This window comes from Poromitra crassiceps, assembly GCF_964638095.1.
Source record: "Poromitra crassiceps genome assembly, chromosome: 3".
In the NCBI taxonomy this organism is placed as follows: Eukaryota; Metazoa; Chordata; class Actinopteri; order Beryciformes; family Melamphaidae; genus Poromitra; species Poromitra crassiceps.
Window position 1 is genome coordinate 86870964 of NC_139625.1, and position 21610 is coordinate 86892573.

At 49.0% G+C, this 21610-nt stretch overlaps 1 protein-coding gene and 1 pseudogene across 2 annotated transcripts in view; one reads left to right on the forward strand and one right to left on the reverse strand.

Moving 5' to 3' along the window:
- Nucleotides 1-7798: 7798 nt before the first annotated feature.
- On the forward strand, nt 7799-8867 carry LOC310773331 (methyl-CpG-binding domain protein 3 pseudogene; annotated as a pseudogene). Its single transcript has 2 exons — nt 7799-7923; nt 8391-8867. The product of its transcript is annotated as a methyl-CpG-binding domain protein 3 pseudogene (transcript).
- A 1772-nt stretch (nt 8868-10639) lies between these two features.
- Nucleotides 10640-21610, reverse strand: part of ccdc85ca (coiled-coil domain containing 85C, a) — a gene marked incomplete at both ends in the record, with an annotated part of 54563 nt that continues 43592 nt past the window's right edge. The window contains 3 exons of the mRNA XM_083633205.1: nt 10640-10729; nt 13705-13803; nt 14886-14978. Of these exons, the coding sequence (XP_083489331.1) occupies nt 10640-10729; nt 13705-13803; nt 14886-14978 (282 nt within the window). The remainder of the gene's footprint in view (nt 10730-13704; nt 13804-14885; nt 14979-21610) is intronic.

The window sequence follows — 21610 nt, forward strand, 5'->3', positions numbered from 1 at the left end:
CTCGTTCCCCCAGAAAGAAGAGGCCTTCCGGCTCCCTCTGGGGACAAGAGGCTGGACACATACGCCATAATGGACGACGGCTCAGAGTGGACCGTGCTCCTACACTCAGCAGCACAGCAGCTGGCCCTTACCGGCCAGCCAGAGGACACGCCTTTGCGGACGGTGAGGCAGGAGCCCCAGATGCTTAACAGGGCGGCCGTCTCCCTCATCGTCTCGCTGGCAATTTGCCCAGAGCAGACCTATCGCACCAAGAGAGCCTTTACGGAACCGAACCTTGGTTTAGGCGAGCAACCTTACCCCATCACCGCCCTGCAGCAGAAATTCCGCCCGAGGAATTTGCCCCTCCATCAGTTCGGGAGGATCCATCTTGTCCTGCTCATACAGCACCTATGGAAAAGGAGACCGGGCTGGGATGACCCAGTCCTACCCGAGACACTGCTGCAGGCCTGGGAAGAGTGGGAGGACGAGCTACCGCAACCGCAGGTAGCCGTTGCGGTCGATATTACGCGGGGAAGGCCCCTTCCCGCACTCACCACCAGCCGTTGGGGTTGCGGACCCCCCTTCCATCTTCCCAGCCCAGATCGCTGGCCAGAGACACCCCAACTCCACACAACCTCGGATCAGAGCGAGGAGTTGAGGAAGCCAAGTTACTGTGGCCTCAGGTCGGCTCCCCCCATGCCAGAGGAGTGTACGACCTTCGGTGCCCTCATCAAGGATCCCACACCGGCGCTCCACGGGGCGGCCAACAAGGCACTAAGGGCCGAGGACTATAGTGAGGCCGAGGCTTCCCTCCAACGAGGGCAGACAAACGGCTTCCTCGCTGACCTTACGCAGCTGAGTTTCCTCAACTGGAAACTCAAGCCACCAGAGGCCACTACAGCTCGCTACAGCAGTTGCTGGGTAGACCCCCAGCTCCTGTGCAGCTCCCGCGCTGACCTCACGCCGCTGAGTTTCCTCAACTGGAAACTCAAGCCACCAGAGGGCCCTCACTACAGCTGTTGCTGGGTAGACCCCCAGCTCCTGCACACACTTTGGCCGATGGGGACAGTCACCAAATTCAACCATTCCCACAAGATAGCCGGACACGACAGCTGGGACCCCCCCAGAGGGCGGGACCAGCCATCACGATTACCTATTCCCAGAATTCACCTCCTGGCCCTGCCCGGGCTCATGGAGACAACTCCAGCCAAGGCCTCTAGGGAGGCCAAGAAGTCCGAGCAGAGGAAGCCAAGAACGGGCCCCAAGCTCGTTCCCCCAGAAAGAAGAGGCCATCCGGCTCCCTCTGGGGACAAGAGGCTGGACACATACGCCATAATGGACGACGGCTCAGAGTGGACCGTGCTCCTACACTCAGCAGCACAGCAGCTGGCCCTTACCGGCCAGCCAGAGGACACGCCTTTGCGGACGGTGAGGCAGGAGCCCCAGATGCTTAACAGGGCGGCCGTCTCCCTCATCGTCTCGCCGGCAATTTGCCCAGAGCAGACCTATCGCACCAAGAGAGCCTTTACGGAACCGAACCTTGGTTTAGGCGAGCAACCTTACCCCATCACCGCCCTGCAGCAGAAATTCCGCCCGAGGAATTTGCCCCTCCATCAGTTCGGGAGGATCCATCTTGTCCTGCTCATACAGCACCTATGGAAAAGGAGACCGGGCTGGGATGACCCAGTCCTACCCGAGACACTGCTGCAGGCCTGGGAAGAGTGGGAGGACGAGCTACCGCAACCGCAGGTAGCTGTTGCGGTCGATATTACGCGGGGAAGGCCCCTTCCCGCACTCACCACCAGCCGTTGGGGTTGCGGACCCCCCTTCCTTCTTGCCAGCCCAGATCGCTGGCCAGAGACACCCCAACTCCACACAACCTCGGATCAGAGCGAGGAGTTGAGGAAGCCAAGTTACTGTGGCCTCAGGTCGGCTCCCCCCATGCCAGAGGAGTGTACGACCTTCGGTGCCCTCATCAAGGATCCCACACCGGCGCTCCACGGGGCGGCCAACGAGGCACTAAGGGCCGAGGACTATAGTGAGGCCGAGGCTTCCCTCCAACGAGGGCAGACAAACTGCTTCCTCGCTGACCTTACGCAGCTGAGTTTCCTCAACTGGAAACTCAAGCCACCAGAGGCCACTACAGCTCACTACAGCAGTTGCTGGGTAGACCCCCAGCTCCTGTGCAGCTCCCGCGCTGACCTCACGCCGCTGAGTTTCCTCAACTGGAAACTCAAGCCACCAGAGGCCCCTCACTACAGCAGTTGCTGGGTAGACCCCCAGCTCCTGCACACACTTTGGCCGATGGGGACAGTCACCAAATTTTCCCCTGGACTGGACAAGCGTGTAGACCCGTACCTACACCCAGCCGGTGGCCAAGCGGACCACAGCCCACCTCACTGCCAGACTAATCGACCGAGCCCCGCCTATACCAGGTGGGACTGGAGGGCCATTTCTGCCATTTCTGGAAGAATATAGATTCCCCACAGGAATCTGAGGGCGGCTGTAGAAAACGGTCCATAATGGCCCACCATCAGGCCTGTTCTTGGGGCAATTGACGCCCACGAACCAAGGCCCCAACGACGTAATGATGATGACACCGCCGTGACATCATCCTGCAATCTGTTCCCTTCCTGCAATCTGTAAGCTCTGTACGCTAATTCTGCCTTGCTCCTATCTGCCTGATATTTCATTAAAGCTTGAAAAGACATCTCTGTGGTTCTGACCGATCACTGCCCGTGAGCCCTTACCTAAGATCCGGCAACTTCACACAAGGCAAGCACATAAGCTTCCTTACAATGTCAGAGTTCACCTCGTGAGGTCATCGGTGATGTCAGAGTTTCCCCTGTGAGGTCATCAGCAATGTCAGACGGTCTAGGCTGACTAATAGAAGAGTTCCGACATCTCCATTCACTCCAATGGACCAGTTTTTTTCCAGGAAGTAGAAAGTGGAACTCTTGAGTAAAAAAAGCAGCACTGTCGAGTTGCAGCAAAATAGACAGTTTATGTTGTAATCTGAAAGGCTTTTTCCCCCCTTGAATCAAATTGTACATTATCAGCTTTATTTTAGCATGCAAAAGTAGCGCGAGACCCATTCCTGGCTGTTCATTGGCTAATGAGTCTCGCATTTTGGTCCTCCGCTGACGCCACTCTCTTACTAGAGGACACTAGGCTGACTGATGGCAAACGTGACTTTGTGAGGTCATCAATGATGTCATACCTCCCCGGACGTTGTGACATCACCAACGATGTCATACCTCGAATGTGGGGGGGTTATAAAGGTGTTGTTCTGCTATGATATGTATGGTCCTGTTGTTCCCTTTCTGCAACCTGTATGCCACTCTGTATACTGCTTCTGCCTGACATTCCAAATAAATTAGCCTGATTAGGGCTGCTTCAGGCAGATCAATGAGCAGGGTTTTGATGGGTCTTGGTGGACCCCTCTGGGGCTTGCAGCCTTGCAGGGTCATGCTGCTTGTGTAGACTACTTGATCACCCAGGGAGCACAGGTAGACCTAGCTGATGAGGATAACTGGACGCCTCTCTCCTATGCTGTGTGCTACAGTGCCCTGGACTCTGTCCGGATCCTCCTGGAAGCCGTGGGCCGACCCTAACAGAAGCATACACAGCTATTACACCCCTCTCTACATCAGTCCAGTTTGTAAGGAAGCTTATGTGCTTGCCTTGTGTAGCCCGGACAAGGGCTGAGTTCGACCATAAGATCGCGCGCCAAAGGGAAACCAACCGGGACATCACTGAATACTTTAAGGAATCCCAACGCACTGGTAGGTCCCATCAAGTTTACCACCAGTCAAGTCCGGACAGGTCAGGTTATGGAGGTTTGACCTCTGACAACCATGACACCTATGCATCCTGCAGCCCCAGCGGGCGCAGGAGTCATCATCACTCTCACCATCATAGCGCTAGCCGGTCGTCTGGTCTCCGCAGTCACCATAGCGCATCGCGACACCCTAGCGCCAGCTCACGGTCAACCGTAAGTTCACACGCCTCCGCCCTGGCGACCGAGACCCTCCACCACCAAATCGTGGAGGAGGAGGAAGTTGATGAGGAGTACAACCGGCTGACCGAGCGAACCAGAGCGGCGCAGCGGGCCCAAGAGGAGGCCCAGCAGATCCAGGCAGAGGCCCTCCAAGCTAGAGAGCGGATCACCCGCCGCCTGGATAGAAGCCGACGCCTGCGGCAAGCTGAGCTGGAGCTGGACAAGGCCCGGGTTCGTGCCCGTCTGCGAGCTGAGCAGAAGCACGTAGCGGCCCGGCCTCGCGCCCGTCAGCTTGCCGGGGACCCTGCAGTTCCACCTGTGCCTCCCGCCTCCCAAGACCAGAGGCAGGCGTGCGTACCGGCCTCAGGGTTAGCACCCCGGAGGGTGCCACCCACTTCACCGGTGCCCGCACCCCGGCTCAACATTTCACCCGTGCCTCGCACCTCCCACGACCAGGTCAGCACGGCAGCTCCAGAGCCAACGACCCAAACTATGGAACCCCCTGTTCCACTGCCCAGACAAGGGCAACGGCCATTGCCAATGCCACCAACACCCGCACCCAGGACACGTCCGCCGACAAAGGTCGCCGACCCTGAGCATGCAATAGAGTGCAACGGGGCAGCCGAGCCCGCCACTGGGATACCCCACACTCAGGTAGGCATGGCGAATGTTGGGACCAACAGCACGGGGCACAGTCAGCTGGCCGGCGTCAATCATTCCCACAAGATAGCCGGACACGACAGCTGGGACCCCCCCAGAGGGCGGGACCAGCCATCACGATTACCTATTCCCAGAATTCACCTCCTGGCCCTGCCCGGGCTCATGGAGACAACTCCAGCCAAGGCCTCTAGGGAGGCCAAGAAGTCCGAGCAGAGGAAGCCAAGAACGGGCCCGAAGCCCGTTCCCCCAGAAAGAAGAGGCCATCCGGCTCCCTCTGGGGACAATTGGCTGAACACATACGCCATAATGGACGACGGCTCAGAGTGGACCGTGCTCCTACACTCAGCAGCACAGCAGCTGGCCCTTACCGGCCAGCCAGAGGACACGCCTTTGCGGACGGTGAGGCAGGAGCCCCAGATGCTTCACAGGGCGGCCGTCTCCCTCATCGTCTCGCCGGCAATTTGCCCAGAGCAGACCTATCGCACCAAGAGAGCCTTTACGGAATCGAACCTTGGTCTAGGCGAGCAACCTTACCCCATCACCGCCCAGCAGCAGAAATTCCGCCCGAGGAATTTGCCCCTCCATCAGTTCCGGAGGATCCATCTTGTCCTGCTCATACAGCACCTATGGAAAAGGAGACCGGGCTGGGATGACCCAGTCCTACCCGAGACACTGCTGCAGGCCTGGGAAGAGTGGGAGGACGAGCTACCGCAACCGCAGGTAGCTGTTGCGGTCGATATTACGCGGGGAAGGCCCCTTCCCGCACTCACCACCAGCCGTTGGGGTTGCGGACCCCCCTTCCTTCTTCCCAGCCCAGATCGCTGGCCAGAGACACCCCAACTCCACACAACCTCGGATCAGAGCGAGGAGTTGAGGAAGCCAAGTTACTGTGGCCTCAGGTCGGTTTCCCCCATGCCGGAGGAGTGTACGACCTTCGGTGCCCTCATCAAGGATCCCACACCGGCGCTCCACGGGGCGGCCAACGAGGCACTAAGGGCCGAGGACTATAGTAAGGCCGAGGCTTCCCTCCAACGAGGGCAGACAAACTGCTTCCTCGCTGACCTTACGCAGCTGAGTTTCCTCAACTGGAAACTCAAGCCACCAGAGGCCACTACAGCTCGCTACAGCAGTTGCTGGGTAGACCCCCAGCTCCTGTGCAGCTCCCGCGCTGACCTCACGCCGCTGAGTTTCCTCAACTGGAAACTCAAGCCACCAGAGGCCCCTCACTACAGCAGTTGCTGGGTAGACCCCCAGCTCCTGCACACACTTTGGCCAATGGGGACAGTCACCAAATTTTCCCCTGGACTGGACAACAACGTGTAGACCCGTACCTACACCCGGCCGGTGGCCAAGCGGACCACATCCCACCTCACTGCCAGACACCTATATGAACCTGCCTTCTTCTCCACAGGAGTGGACTGTTTCGGTCCCTACTTGATCAAGATAGGACGAAGGAGCGAGAAACGGTGGGGGATACTCTTCAACTGCATGACGACACGGGCCGTGCATATTGACTTGCTGTCCAGCCTGGACGCCGACTCCTGTCTCATGGCTTTGAGACGGTTTACAGCTCGTAGAGGCAAACCCTCCGAACTACTATCCGATCAGGGAACCAATTTTCGAGGAAGTGACCGCGAACTGCGAGAGGCGTTCGCAGCCCTCCAACCGGACCTAAAAGCGCAGCTTGCGCCCCAGAAGATCTACTGGAAATTCAATCCACCAAATGCCCCTCACTTCGGGTCATTACTGGCCTTTTTGACAGTCACTTTGCAAATGTTTGAAGACTGAGTGTGTCTACTGTGTGATGTAGTCTCTCTGTTGTCAAACTGAAGTAATGCCTGACTATCCAAAACAAAACAAATTGTTTTAGCAGCCCTAAATTCAAACAGAATTAACTTCAGGAATATCCCTGATACAAATAAACCTTGTTTTCCTTGTTCAAACGATTACTGATCATTTTGTACATGTGGCCCCCATAGCTTACAGTACAGGCTACCACATGTACTGTACGTCACCTGCTGCATTCAGGCCATTGAACCTTGCTGAAACTCAGCCACTCCTTCAATAAGATCACACATGCTCTTATCCCATGATAATAGGATATGAAGACTGAACATGGTGCACACACATCACATCTTTACCAATCTATCCAACTTCAAGAATTTCAGAAGATATCCCTTCGTCTCCCTCGAGCACATTAAAAGGGAGCAAGTGGGCAATGTTTGTTTCAATTTTTGTCCGCTGGACACAGTTATGCCATTTTACGTGCGATCGGGCTGAAACTTTCAGGGGGTGTAAAGAGCACCTGTGCAGGTGACCTGACAGAGCCGGATTTTTTAATTAGGTGATTGCCCTAATTACCTAATGATGTGATGTCATCAGTGATGATGTCATCAGTGATGTCATCCTTCCTAGCTGAGGCTAGGAGACCTTTTGGCCCGCGCTTCAGCGTGGGCCATACATCCTCCGGCTTTGTCCAGATCGATTTGTGTGCCGTTTTGGTCACCAACTTAGGTTCTTGGCCAGCGCTTTGAGTGACGTCACTGATGATGTCTATGACATCTATGACATCATCAGTTTGCCCACACTGATGATGTCATAGCCTATGACACCATCTCTACTTGGTTACACTCGGCAAATAATTTCTGACACTGATAAATATTGTGATGATATTGTGACATTGTGACATCATCAGTGCCTATGACATCATCTCTGCTCTTTGGCATGCGCAGCACACAATTGCACAACTTTGCATCACTGATGACATCACTCACTGATGACATCACAATGATGTCACAATTGCGCGAGTGTAACCAACAACCACAATTGATGGAGTGATGTCACAATGCATATGACATAATCAATGCCTGTGACATCATCAGTGTGTGTCATAAGATGATTTTGGTCAATACTGATGTCACTGATGACATCACTAATGATGTCATAGACATTGTGACATCATTAGTGATGTCATCAGTGACATCAGTATTGACCAAGAGCCCTCCGCATTAACAACACCACTCGCTGCTTGCTACAACAGGCTGTGCTTAATCGTGCTGGCCGTAACCTAGCATATTAGCCTTGTTTAAATACGAGTTGACTAGTCGCTAGTCGCAAGTTTAGTGGATTTATAGGCAACTTGCGTGGGAAATGAACAAAATGAGGGATTGCTCTGCTCTCCACAACGGCTGGAAAATGGAAGAAATTACCAGAAAGTCGGGTTTGTCAGCTGGAAAAAGGATGTCTATTATTTTACTCCGTCTGGGAAGAGGGTTCGGAGCAAGCCTCTGTTAGGATGACGTCATCATTCCTACTTTGACGTCGTCATTCCGACTATGATGTCATCGATCACTGATGATGTCATGGTTCATAAGTGTCTTTCATGCCTTTCGCTAGTGATGTCATAGCACAGGTGATGTCATGTCTCTGATGATGTCACAAACGGTATGATGTCATAGCACAGGTGGTGTCATGCTCGGATCTATAAAGGCCTGTTCCGGCAGGCTCTGGCCAGTGATTCATAATCTAAACTAGGATCATACCCATCTCTGCAACGTCTGCAATCTGCAACTCCTGCAACCAGCAACTTCTGCAATCCCTCTGCAACCGTTCCCAAAACCTCGAACAGTGCAGCCCCCAGCTTTCAAGCTACCAAGTTCCACAGCACCCCAGCTTCTCCAGACCTACCAAGTTTCCCGTGGTCGTCAACTACCCGCGAATAGATCCACACGTCTAACTCCGATCCTGACAGCCTCAGCTGGCCCAATACCTTGGTAACCAGATGGACCTCAGCTTCTTTGATTTCCGCACCGGGAAGATGCTGATGAGCAAGCGGAACAAGAACCGGCAGAGACTGCACTACGATAACAACAACCAGAACAAGAACAAGGGCAAACCTGACCTGAACACATCACTCCCAGTCAGACAGACAACCTCCATCTTCAAGCAGCCGGTTACCAAGGTTACCAACCATCCCAGCAAGGCCTTCATTGACTGGCACAAGGCCTTCATTGACTGGCTCAACGCCGCCCGGCTCAACACCGTCCGGCCACCGGGCAAGGCCTTCATAGTCACCGACGAGGACAGGAAGCAGGAGGAGCTGGTGTTCAAGGCGAGGAAGAGGCTGTACGAGGCGCTCGATGCGCTGGCTAACTATGAGGAGAGTGCCAGTGAAGAAGAGGCGACGAAGGAGGAGGGCAACGCCAGTGACAACATGGAGGGTGTATAGGACAGTGACGACATGGAGGGTGTATATAGCACAGGGTTCTGTGAAGTTTGGAAGGGTTTTGTTCAACACCTGTCCACACATGACCATGAACAGTAGGAGCCCTACACCAGCCCAACCCTGAACTGTTCCCTAGCGTCACTACCAGTCAAAGGTTTGGACCCATCTGATTGAATGCACTATTGTACTTATAGATTTTCATTCTCTCAAAAACATTTTGATCTAAAGGCGTATGCTTAGATGCTTGAGATTCATATTTTTAGACAAGTGGTCGCTGCATAATTACATTTGATGTCTTTGCTATTATTCAAAAATGTGGAAAATAGGAGTATGTGGGGGAGGAGTATGTGTCCAAACTTTTGACTGGCAGAGTAATATAATAAATAATTCATCATCACAGCCTTTAAAAGCCGCAAGCATTCTCAGCACGGAGGAATGCAGTCATTTTATCCTCATGTATCTCCCAGCACTTTTTAATGTGACATTTTTATCATAATTGATTGATTAGAAAATAATGAGAATCTCAGGTATCTGGGTACTTCTAAAAGGTGAAAGATGGAAATGTGAGGATATGGATTCCATTAACTCATTGAGTGCCATTGACGTCTAAAGACGTCAATTCAAATAGTAACGTAGAGTGCCATTGACGTCTAAAGACGTCAATTGCGTTTTTTGACGGTGGGACGTGGATCAAAGCCTGATGCATCTCCTGAAAAAGTATGGGGGATTTTGAAGGTGTATAAGCTATTTTACGGACCCATTAGGTGGCGACAGTGCTCTCCAGATTAGAGAAAGATGAGAAAAAAAGAGTAGAAGAAGCCGCGGGGAAACGGAAACCGATGCATGCTGTAACGTTAGCTGTGAACAGCAGCCAATCTGCTCCCACAATTGAGCCTTTCTGTCTCTGTTGCGATAGTTTCTCCATATGATTAGTTGCCAGAAAAGGAGCACCCGACACCAGCGTCTTTCTGAAAAGTTAAATTATTCTCAGCTGGAAGCGCTGGGAGCCGGCGCACAAAAACGGCGGAGCGCTGTGAAAATAGACGCTGGGTGCAGCGCACTTTGAAACGTGCAGCAGAAAATTCGTGCAGCAGAGAGCCACCAGAGACACTCCCACGGAGGAGGAGTTTGCAGTTGAAGGGGGTGGGGCACGCAGGGCACCATACAACACCGACCCAGACAGCAGGCTCGATGGACAGATTGGCAAACAGTTAGTTTCGGTTTCACTCGTTTCCTCAGATTTTCAGCTACCACGCTGCATGCGCAACTGCAGTGATGTAACCCTGTAACATCCACTCCACATTGCTCTATGGTCTCTCATGATACCATGATTAATCTCATAGTTGAATTGCTTGGTTTGTCCAAGTAAACCTATTTTCATAAGGATTTAGCCAAACATAATTTTAAAAATGAATGGGGAATTCACCTCCTTAGGCCCCATGGGGAACCCCTGTCCAAGCCCTGTCCAACATGGACAAAGAATGGATGGCCGTTTGAAAACTCTGCTGCTGTCTTCTCCGTCACCCACAGCTTTGGACTGGCTCTAGAAAATGGCTGACATGGGTAATGTCATCCTTCAAACAGCTGAGACTGGCAATATAGTCTTCCAGTCTTCGCTTTCGGAAAACTGCTCCGGCAAGCCTGAGGTGTAAGAGAGTCCGTTTTGCCATGGCCAGGGGGTTGGGTTAGGATGAGGAGGTCTTACATGTAGTTCAACACAACACAGTGCTGAAGATCTACTGGGACCACTGGTGGCTTGGGGTGACATCTGACCGCTATAAAGGCCCTTTGTATTGGTTGCCTGAGAGCTGCTGTCGGACTGAAGGCTTGGACCCAGCAGCGTCACCCAGCTTTCTCCAAACCACCTGAGAGGGAGAGACAACACGGTGTCACACAGTAACATCACATGACGTCACACAGTAACATTAGAATTGAGGTAGAGCGCACAACTCCTTGTAAGAAAAACAGACCGGGTGCCTGGATAATGAATAACAATGAAAAAGGAGAGCCGGCACTCACGGTAGGCTAATTGAAAAACAGCCTTTTATTGGGCAGTGAAAAAATTGGACGTTTCGGCTTCAAGCCTTTGTTTGTTTGTTGACAAAGGCTTGAAGCCGAAACGTCCAATTTTTTCACTGCCCAATAAAAGGCTGTTTTTCAATTAGCCTACCGTGAGTGCCGGCTCTCCTTTTTCATTGTCACACAGTAACATCACATTACATCACACAGTAACATCACATGACGTCACACAGTAACATCACATGGCATCACACAGTAACATCACATGGCATCACACAGTAACATCACATGGCGTCACACAGTAACATCACATGACGTCACACAGTAACATCACATGGCATCACACAGTAACATCACATGACGTCACACAGTAACATCACATGGCATCACACAGTAACATCACATGGCATCACACAGTAACATCACATGGCATCACACAGTAACATCACATGGCATCACACAGTAACATCACATGGCATCACACAAGCCCTTTTCCCACATGCGCTTTGTACCGCAAAATGACCGGTATGTGGTCTAATGCCTGCATGTGAGAAAGGCACCGTGCCGGTATAAGCGCGACCCCGTCGTCGCGGAGATTTCACCACTTTCTAGCCTGTCAGAAGAGCGGTATGCGTTTTAGCGGATACTAGTGAGAAACGGGTGCAGTCATTTTCCGCGACACTCTCAATGGCGAGGTGTACACACGTTGCTTAATGTTCCAGCGGGCATAATCTAATCATTCGCGCACATTAAAGCAAACTGGCGAAATGATCTTGTGATAATAAGAGCAGTAGCCTATGTCAGCTTCATGTGTGGGTGTGCTGTGCTGATTTCCCCCTCTCCTCTCTGCTCGCTCTCTGGCCACAGTCCGACTCCTCCTTAAGTCACAGCCCGACAGGGACTAAGCAAATGCACGAAGCGAAAGTGGAAGTATTTTGCTTACGTTGCCGACAGCCAAGGCAAGCCCGGACACATCAAATGAAGCCAGTCTGTAAAAAGTGCTTCAACGCGATGCAGGTGAACGGATAAACAAGCAAACTTATTTCACCATTCGGAGTTTTGCCGACACGTCACTCCCCACCCGCTCTGCAGTGCCGCCCCCCCCCCCCCCCCCCACATACAGGCAATTTCGCTGATAGATTCCCACATGCCAGAGGAGAAGTGTGAAGGGAAATGTCCGATATTGACTTACAGGTAATTTTCCGGTACGCATGTGGGAAAACGGCTACAGTAACATCACATGGCATCACACAGTAACATCACATGGCATCACACAGTAACATCACATGGCATCACACAGTAACATCACATTACATCACACAGTAACATCACATGACGTCACACAGTAACATCACATGGCATCACACAGTAACATCACATGGCATCACACAGTAACATCACATGGCATCACACAGTAACATCACATGACGTCACACAGTAACATCACATGACGTCACACAGTAACATCACATGGCATCACACAGTAACATCACATGGCATCACACAGTAACATCACATGGCGTCACACAGTAACATCACATGACGTCACACAGTAACATCACATGACACGCCAGACATATATATATGTATATATATATATTTATACAACAGGTAGTTCCGGCCGAGCAATTTGATTGGACAAGAGGGATCTTACGAGTGCCTATATTTCACGATAATGCACTGGCGCTTCACTGTGTGTAGTGTAGGCTATATCACTCCGCTTCACAGCTGCTCTAATCAACAAAACAAACACCAGCCACGTTACATTGAACGTCATTCAAAGCGTAACCGAGCGCGCAAATTGATTTTTTTCCTAACATAACTTTTGACTTAAACTATGAATGCTCGTCAGAAGAGGACGAGGGGGAGCAACATTCTTCTGCGGAAACCTCCAGGGGCCGGTTGCACCAACTGGTCTTAACTATGCCTGGTCGTAACTCCTACGTCGGTCTTATAAGACCATGGACTCTCCTGTTGCACCAACACGGCTTACGTCTGGTCAGTATGCTGGTCGTAGCAATGCGCGTCCATGTGAATTGCCAGGGAATGCCCCCTGATTGGATGATGTTGCAAAAAATGTGCCTCGCGACCTGCTTGGAGCACTGTGCCACTACGCTCTCAGCCACTACTGTAAAACACCCTCCCTCCTCTCACCCTCCCTCGCTCCGGGGGAAAAATGGCGGCTATCGAGCCAGGCAGACAGTCTGAATGAAATTGAATGTAACGTTCCCAATTCTATGTATTACATTCTAAAAAAACTAACGGCAACATTTTGGAAGGCTAAGCCACACAACTACCGGTAGTTCGTTGTAATCTAACAGCATGCTTCAAAAGACGGAGAACTGGCTGTGTTACGACGATCAGGGTAAGGACTCAAAACGGTCTCCGCTGATAAGACACGGAGATCTCTGTTACAGGCAGGCGCTATGCCTCCTCCTGACCAGGCGGGCTGATTAGGCTACATTTTCTGCAAAGGGAAGGCTGGGGGGACTATTTTTGTTGGCGGAGGAATAAATACAGAAATCATCTATTTTCTCAGCTTTTTGTCATATTTTTTAATCAGCTTTGTTTAATAGAACTGTTGTATAAAAGCAATATCACACTCGAGGTCGTGCATTGTTGGCTAATATAGGCACTGCTGTGATTATCTACGGCACTCGGCCTGCGGCCTCGTGCCTGCGACCGAATCACAGCAGTGCCTATATTAGCCAACAATGCACTCCCTCTCGTGTGATATTGCTTAAATATATATATATATATATATATATATATCTCTGAATATCTGAAATGAAAGAAGGCAGAGGGTTAGGCGGCAACCTACATTGCACATTTCTCTGACAATGGCCTTCTCTTTCTCACTGAGATCTTCATTGTAGTCCCCGGGGATCTGCCTGTCCAGCTTTTCATGGACCTCCAGCACCTGTGTACACACAGAGACACACACGTGCACCGTGATGAAGTCATCTTCACCATAGGTGGACTTGTGCATGTCCCAAGAAGGGACTAGGGATGCACCCATACCACTTTTTTGCAGACCGAGTAGGAGTATGAGTACAAGTACCGGTACTTATATACATTTGGGTACTTACGATACGAGTACGTAATTAGTCGACAGATTTTTTTTCCGTGTTAAATTCAAAGATCACTTTTCAACATTATGGGTTTTAGTCATTTTCTTTAGTTTATTTATATTTTACAAGATTACATTTGAACACAATCATTTTTTACTGAATGGCCTTGAATGCACCATCAAAACACAACCTGATGGCTGGTGTAGTGGGGAAATCTATTTTTAGATGGTCCTTTCAGGTTAACGTTACATTGCATGCTGTAAAGTGGTATAGGGTGCGGCCATTAGGGGTGTCAAAAATAATTGATTATAAGATGCATCGCGATGCGGATGTGCACGATTCTGCATCGATTCACAAATGTCAAAAATCGATTATTAAATTTTTTTTTTTTTATAATATAATTTATAAGTACATGCAGTTGTTTATTTTAATTATGGATCATAATACAATGCAATTCCAAATGCACTTTTATTTTAAAAGTAGCCACACAGTGAGAAAAAAGAAAGTGAGAAAAAACAATTCATGTATTGCGGAAAAAAGTGATGCATCGATTTAAGATGCATCGAGATGCATCGAGATGCATCGATAATCGTAATCGAATCGAATCGAATCGTAGCCCTCTGAATCGTAATCGAATCGAATCGTGAGGCCAGTGAAGATTCACAGCCCTAGCGGCCATGTCACTATCGGGCCAGTGTCGGGCCCGATACCATCCGATAGCATAAATTATGCCAGTATTGGACCCGATACGATACCATCCGATACCCTAAATTATGCCAGTATTGGACCCGATACGATACCATCCGATACCGTAAATTATGTCAGTATTGGACCCGGTACCGATACCATCCGATACCTATATGCATTCCTAGAAGGGACAGCGGGATTTTTCCCGTTGAGCACAGTAGAAGTCATCTGGAGTGAGGCCTACCGTCATGGCATGGACCACAGCTTCTGGTTTCTGCCCAAGAGGGAGGTAGGTCGCTGTAGGTGAGGGTTCACCGCTGGGGGTCCGACTGGCACCCTGGGGAGGCAGGAGACACTCACTGTTCATCATCATTTTAATCACAAGCACAACAGGAATCTAGAACATAATGATGGAACCTAGACAACAGTACAAGAGGACCTCACATACAGAACCTAGACAACAGTACAAGAGGACCTCACATACAGAACCTAGACAACAGTACAAGAGGACCTCACATACAGAACCTAGACAACAGTACAAGAGGACCTCACATACAGAACCTAGACAACAGTACAAGAGGACCTCACATACAGAACCTAGACAACAGTACAAGAGGAGCTCACATACAGGGCAAAAGAGTTACGGTTTGGTCAGTAACGGATGCGCAGCCTTTATGGAGGTACTGGGATGAATGAGACGATGAATGAGACAATGAATGGGTCTAAACCAGTGGTTCTCAAATGGGGGTCCGCGGACCCCCAGGGGTCCGTGGCACTTTGCCAGGGGGTCCGCGAAAAGTTTTCAGGTAATTTTTTTTTTTTTTTTTTTAATGCTACATGTTACTTATTCCTTCTCAAACTACTTCCTACATGGTGCTAGTCTATCAAAATATCTTGGCTGTCATTGATTGTGTTGCATAGTGGTTTTCTGTACTGTTGACGAATTGTGATATTGTAAGTCGCTTTGGACAAAACAAAAGCGTCTGCTAAATGACGTAATGTAATAAAAAAAAAAAAAAAAATTGCAAAATCTTCATAGTTCAATGAAAATAGTTTATGCTTTAAATCTAAAATGGTTCATGGATTACATTCTAATAACAAACCTATCAAATTAAAAGTCAAGCACGTTACCGTGGAAACAATTAAGCTTAGCCCAAAATCACAAATCAGAATGAGGGGGTCCCCGGTATATTTTCTATCTTGTAAGGGGTCCTTGGCTGAAAAACATTTGAGAACCTCTGGTCTAAACCACAGAAAAGAAAATGTATGAAAGCTGCTAAAACTTACAGAGAATGACTTAGCAGCACCACTGCTTCATTTGCACGCACACACATGTACACGCCATCTATCGCATAGCCTGCTTAAAACCATCCTGATCACATGAAATCGCATTCTGTTTCATTCTGCGTATCAGTCTGGACTGCAATCTGTCAACAGTCAGTTCAGTGGGTGTACTTCCCTTGACAGACTTCCTTCAGCCAATCAGCATCACCAAATCCAGTCCATCAGCCAATCAGCGTTGCCAAATCTAACGCTGGGGACATACCAGAGGCGAAAATTGCGCGCATGCGCCGCGCAGCGCACCTCCGCAGAAGTCGCTTAAAGTGTCCACACAGAGAGCGCAGCTCTCTTTGCGCGCTCTGCTCGTCCACTATATATTTTGCCCCAGATCTCCTGTCTTCCTTATCATGGCCAAGTAAATGATGACATAAATATCTAAAGTAATATGTTTGGGATAACAGTTAATGGCTACCTTCATTATAAAATGCAATTGCATCATTTGTCTGTTCTCCTCCCGTTTTCCCAGTGCGTGCTGTTGTAGAGAGAAGGCGAGTCCTAGCTCTCTACTTGTTGCTCCGCAGGCAATGAGCCCCTAGAAGCCGCTCCCCCTCTCCCATTGCTCTTTCTCTCTTTTCACACTTCCAAAGGGGCAATCAACAACGTAAATAAACATTATTTCACTTTGAAATTGGTTTTATTTGACGAATGTCCGGTTTCGGAGTTCCTGTCTGCCCTTATCTGATCTGTTCAACTTGACAGAGTCGCTCACAGGCGCAGACGGCCGCGCAGGAAAATAGAACTCCAGGCTGAGCTGAGCGGCCCTGAGCGTCCGCGGAGCTGAGCTGAGCGGCGCGCTGCGCGCAATTCGGTGTGGTCTGACAGATCTGTTAACATGGTGTCCTAATGAAAACTGGCTGCGCACAAGGTCGCAAATGGTCGCGCCGCGCAGCTTACGTGCAGGAGACGCGTGCGGTGTGTTTTCACAGTAATCCTTCAGCCAGTCCAATCCAAATCCACTCGGAAGAACGGTGAAAACGTCTTTTCCGCCAAGAAACTCCACTGGTGCATACTGCTGTTCTTGTTGAATTGTTGTTATTGAGTCTATTTCTGCAGTAACTGCATATACGGCTGTTTATTCTACTAATGTTAACGTTACTGCTCGTTGCTTCGGGAGACGCCATTATTATTTTTTTCCAGCCCTGATTGCGTTGTCACTACGAGGCAGGACCCTGATTGGCCCATGTGCGGGCTGGAGGCCAGAACCAAACAGGATGTGAGTTCATGTGACCCGGATGGTTTAGCAGGCTAAGACAAACCCTCGGTATTTGAAAAGGATGCAACATTTAAGAAAGATGTGGTGTGGTGACGGACAACAACTGTGCCTTTAAGTACGAGTACTGTACTGTTATTTTGTGGCTTATATGAAGGGAGGGCACAGTGGATTCTGAGCAATACTAAGTATCTGTGCAGAGCTGGAGCTTTGAGAATCAATCTTAGTCTCTGTTGAGGCTAAGCTTTTGCAATCTGAAGTATTCAAAAGCTTTCCCTGGTGCTTAGTACAGCCAGAAACACTGCAATAATATACCATTTGAAGCAACAATAAACAGGAACAGTTGCCAGTTTGGATCATTTGGGTTGTGTTGTCTATATTCAGTATCTCCAGTATGGCTGACGTCCGGATTGATGACGTGCCTCTATAGAGCACACATAGCAGTCTATATATAGAGAGTAGACTATCAGGCTACATAAGGAAAAGATGGTGAGGGAAAGAAGGAGAGGAACAGGAAGAGCAGGAAAGCTGAAGCAGGGATATGCATTCCCATGGTGACCGGAGCTGCAGTAAAGCTGCTGTAGCTGCAGTAAAACAGGAGAGGATCAATCAGTCGCTCACATAGGCTTGTTAATAGGTCAATATAGGAGGTCCTGCTTCTGCTGGAGTTGAGCTCACATTTCCCTTCTCATTCTGTCAGGACAACTGTCAACAAATACCTTAGGTCAGTGGTTCTCAAAGTTTTTCATGTTAAGGACCCCTAAACTGACACAAATTAGACCACGGACCCCCATTCGATAGTTGATAGAGTGAAGGTACTGGTATGATATGAAATTAGAAGACCATAAGGCATCCATTGGTACCAACATGCCATGCTAGCTTGTTGCAAAGGGGGCTAAATGATGCTACAAAGTTAGGCTAAATTCTGAAAATCTGGTCACGACTTAAAGGAGGACTTACCCCCTAGATATGTATTAGAACAGTGATTTGAAAATACCTATGGAAAAAACCAAGAAATGACATATGCTCTTGTCTATACTAGACTCTTTGGCTGTGTTCAAGTCAAGATTTTTTTTCGGAAATCGACGCCATTACAGTTTGCCTACTGCCTCAAAAATAATTTATTTGAGAGGGGCAATATCTTTATAAATATCAACAACTAGCCAACGCTGGTGGCCTGTATGGAAACAGAAAATCTGAAAATGGTTGAAAGTTATATCAATTTGGTAATTCAGTGGCGAACTAGAAATTTAATTATTTTTCTGCATGTATCTCTATGGCAGAGTGTCAAACTACGTTACGAGAGCAAAGTGACATGGGCTCGTTACAGCAGCACACCGCACAATAGGAGAAACCCCCCGCTCTGGGGTAACACAATGCGAGATTTCTCCACGTCATTCCCTCGTACAACTAGCGATAAACCGCGCAATGAAATCCGTTTTTAATTTGCGTTTTGGGGCTCTTCGTGATTCTTGTTAAAAGTTACTGCAGCGCAGGGCAGTGTCAGACCTCCATGTGAAGAGCTCCGCCCGCGCGTCCCCGCTGCCTGAGCACACAGCAGCTCGTGCTCGCGCTCTAAAAGGCAGGGTGCCTACGAGCTGCTGCCTGGCCGGCAGAAAGGGCTCCAGACTCGTGTGATAATCCTCTAATGCCAGGATCAGACTACACGATATTTTTTGTCGTTCACGATGTCACCATGTCAGACGAGGCCATCATACTGCCATCAATTCGTGGCATGTCTTGGTCGGGAGACTGGCCACACTACAAGTGTATTCTCGCTTAACACCGACAGAGCATCGTATGCCACCGTCATCACGTCGTCTGCTGTCGTCAGCGAGTTCACAGGTCGTCGGGGAGGCGGACCTGTGAACGAAATCTCCCAGCATGCATTGAGGCCAATACATTAACAAGAAATAGCAACCAAATCAGCCTAAATAGGCTAAAGTGGTAGATAGAAATAATGTTTATGTTAGCACAACATGGAATTGTAGAACATTTCAATATTGGACAAAATAAAACATTGAAATCAAAACACAACCCTATGTGAAACATGGATGTAATCCAGGTGCTATATATATCCCTTGCAGAATTAACGTTATTTGGATGAGTGACAGCCTCTACTGTGATGCACTGTCCGCTCCAGCCTCCAATACTTCATGTGCACGCCCACTATTTTCTTTCCAGCTGCTGCGAGAGAGAAGGAAGAGAAACGAGCATGCAGCCGACTCTGCTGAGCTCATGTTATTTGTAGTGAGCAATGCCCATTGCCCAGGCGTTTAAACGCAAATTAAAACACCCTGGCCTTTTTATCTCTTTTATTCTTTTGAGCGGAGCGGAGCGGGCGAAATCTGTATCGAGCGGGGAGGCGTTATTTCGAATCGCACATAGGTTACGCAAAAACCACCTGTGCCCGCCTACGCAGCAGTCAAGCGCCGGGATTGGCCAGGAGCAAGTCTTTTCTCTTCTTTTGACAGCTGGAATCTCCCACACCACAAATCGATTTCATCAACCAACTGAATTGCGGACATTGAAATTAATTATTAGTGTATTAACGCCAATGAAAACGTAACACAAGCTTTTAACACACAATCGATTTTTAAACATTTATTTCAAAACATATTGTAAAATTCAGGCCTTTTCAGCGAAGTGACATGTTGTTTAACCTGCAAATGAAAACTATAAGCGGGGAGCGGTCTCCCCAGGACCTGATACCTGTCTTCCGGGGTGTCACACTAGGCGAAACCATGTCCAAAAGACTGACATGCCAGTCTTTTCGTCAGGGCGTCGTGAGGCGTCCTAGACGTCCCGACTGGTCCCGACGCTGGTCTTTGATTATGTCACACTACAAGAGGTGAAGACGGCCGATCGTCGTCCCCGACGGTCATATTCGGGCCCGACGCTGAAAATCTGTCGCGCACGACCAAATCGGTCTAATATCGGGCTGAATTCGTGTAGTGTGAACCAGGCATAAGAGCATTTGAGCTTATTCAGGTAAGATATTTATAATGTAATGACACATTCAGCGATAAACTGTCTACAATGAAGACATATGTCAAATATGACAACGTGGTGTTCAGTATTTTAAGAGCACAGGAGCTACTTGCTTGATCAAACGGTCAAACCCAATCCGCGCAGCAAAACACACACGAGTCAACGTGGAGGAGCACACACACACAGACACACCGAGAGAGCCCAGCTTCTGCTGCGCGCGCCCCCGGAGCTTGGCGCTAGTGCATGATACAGTACGACTCTCTCCCGCCCGCTCCCGCCTGCCTGGGCTGGAGACAGCTGCTTCCAACTCGGACTGATAATATATACATCATCATTCGAGCTTATCCAGGTAAGATATTAATAAAGTAGTGACACATTCAGCGGGAAACTAACTATAATTAAGACATGTGCCAACTTTGACGACGTTTGGTTCAGTATTTTAAGAGCAAACTTCAATAGGAATAGGCTTGGAGTTCTGAGGAGCCGAAAGGGTACAGGGGGGGTAGGGGAGTAATTATCTTGAAATCCCATAGTCTTTGGGGACAACCTGACGTCAGGTTGTACCAAATCTCCCATTCATTTGAGAAAAAAAAAAAGCAGACTTCCACCCTTAGAGGGCGCTTATGCCAGATATGCTGCTGAAAAATGATACAAATGGTAAAATGGCAACAGTTTGGTGTCAAATGTGAAAATTCTGACCAGAATTCTTCACACATCACCCCCAAAGTCATATATATTGGTTAAAAGCTGAAAAAAAGTGTTTTGGAGGTAAGTTCTCCTTTAATGACTAAGGAAAAATGTGAGTCGTGAGCAGTGTTGGGCAAGTTACTTTCAAAATGTAATATACTACATATTACTAGTTACTTTCATTTGAAAGTATTAAGTTACTTTACAATATTACTGTCTGTGTAGAGTAACTCGTTACTTATTACACTACTTTTTTGGATTACTTTTACCAAAACAACAGCAGCAGCAGAATGACCAATGTGCTCTGAGCTTCCCCCCTCCCTCTCTGCCCACTTCCATCCCCGTCTTGATAAGTGCTCCTCAAACAAATCTCACGGCAGTTTAAATACAGCAGGCATAATACGCTACACTAGCAAGACTACAACGTGACAATAATGTTCTAAACACATCGGCTAGCAAAACATAGCTTATCCCTGGATGTCATGATGAAATTTGAATAAGTTTGGACAGAGTTGCATAATTTCCCCCCGCAGCGCTGCCTTTTTTCTCTCCCCCTCTGCACGGCAGAGCGACAGACAGGTAGGATGATCCAACAGCCTCTATCTCAAGCTTGCTCAGAATGACGTGCCGAACAAAAGGCTATATTTCCTGCTGCAAAGTTTATCTCTGAGAAGAATACTAGAGGAATAAATGCATTCAAAACATATTGATCCAGAGGAGAGAATTGTAGCCTATTCTGT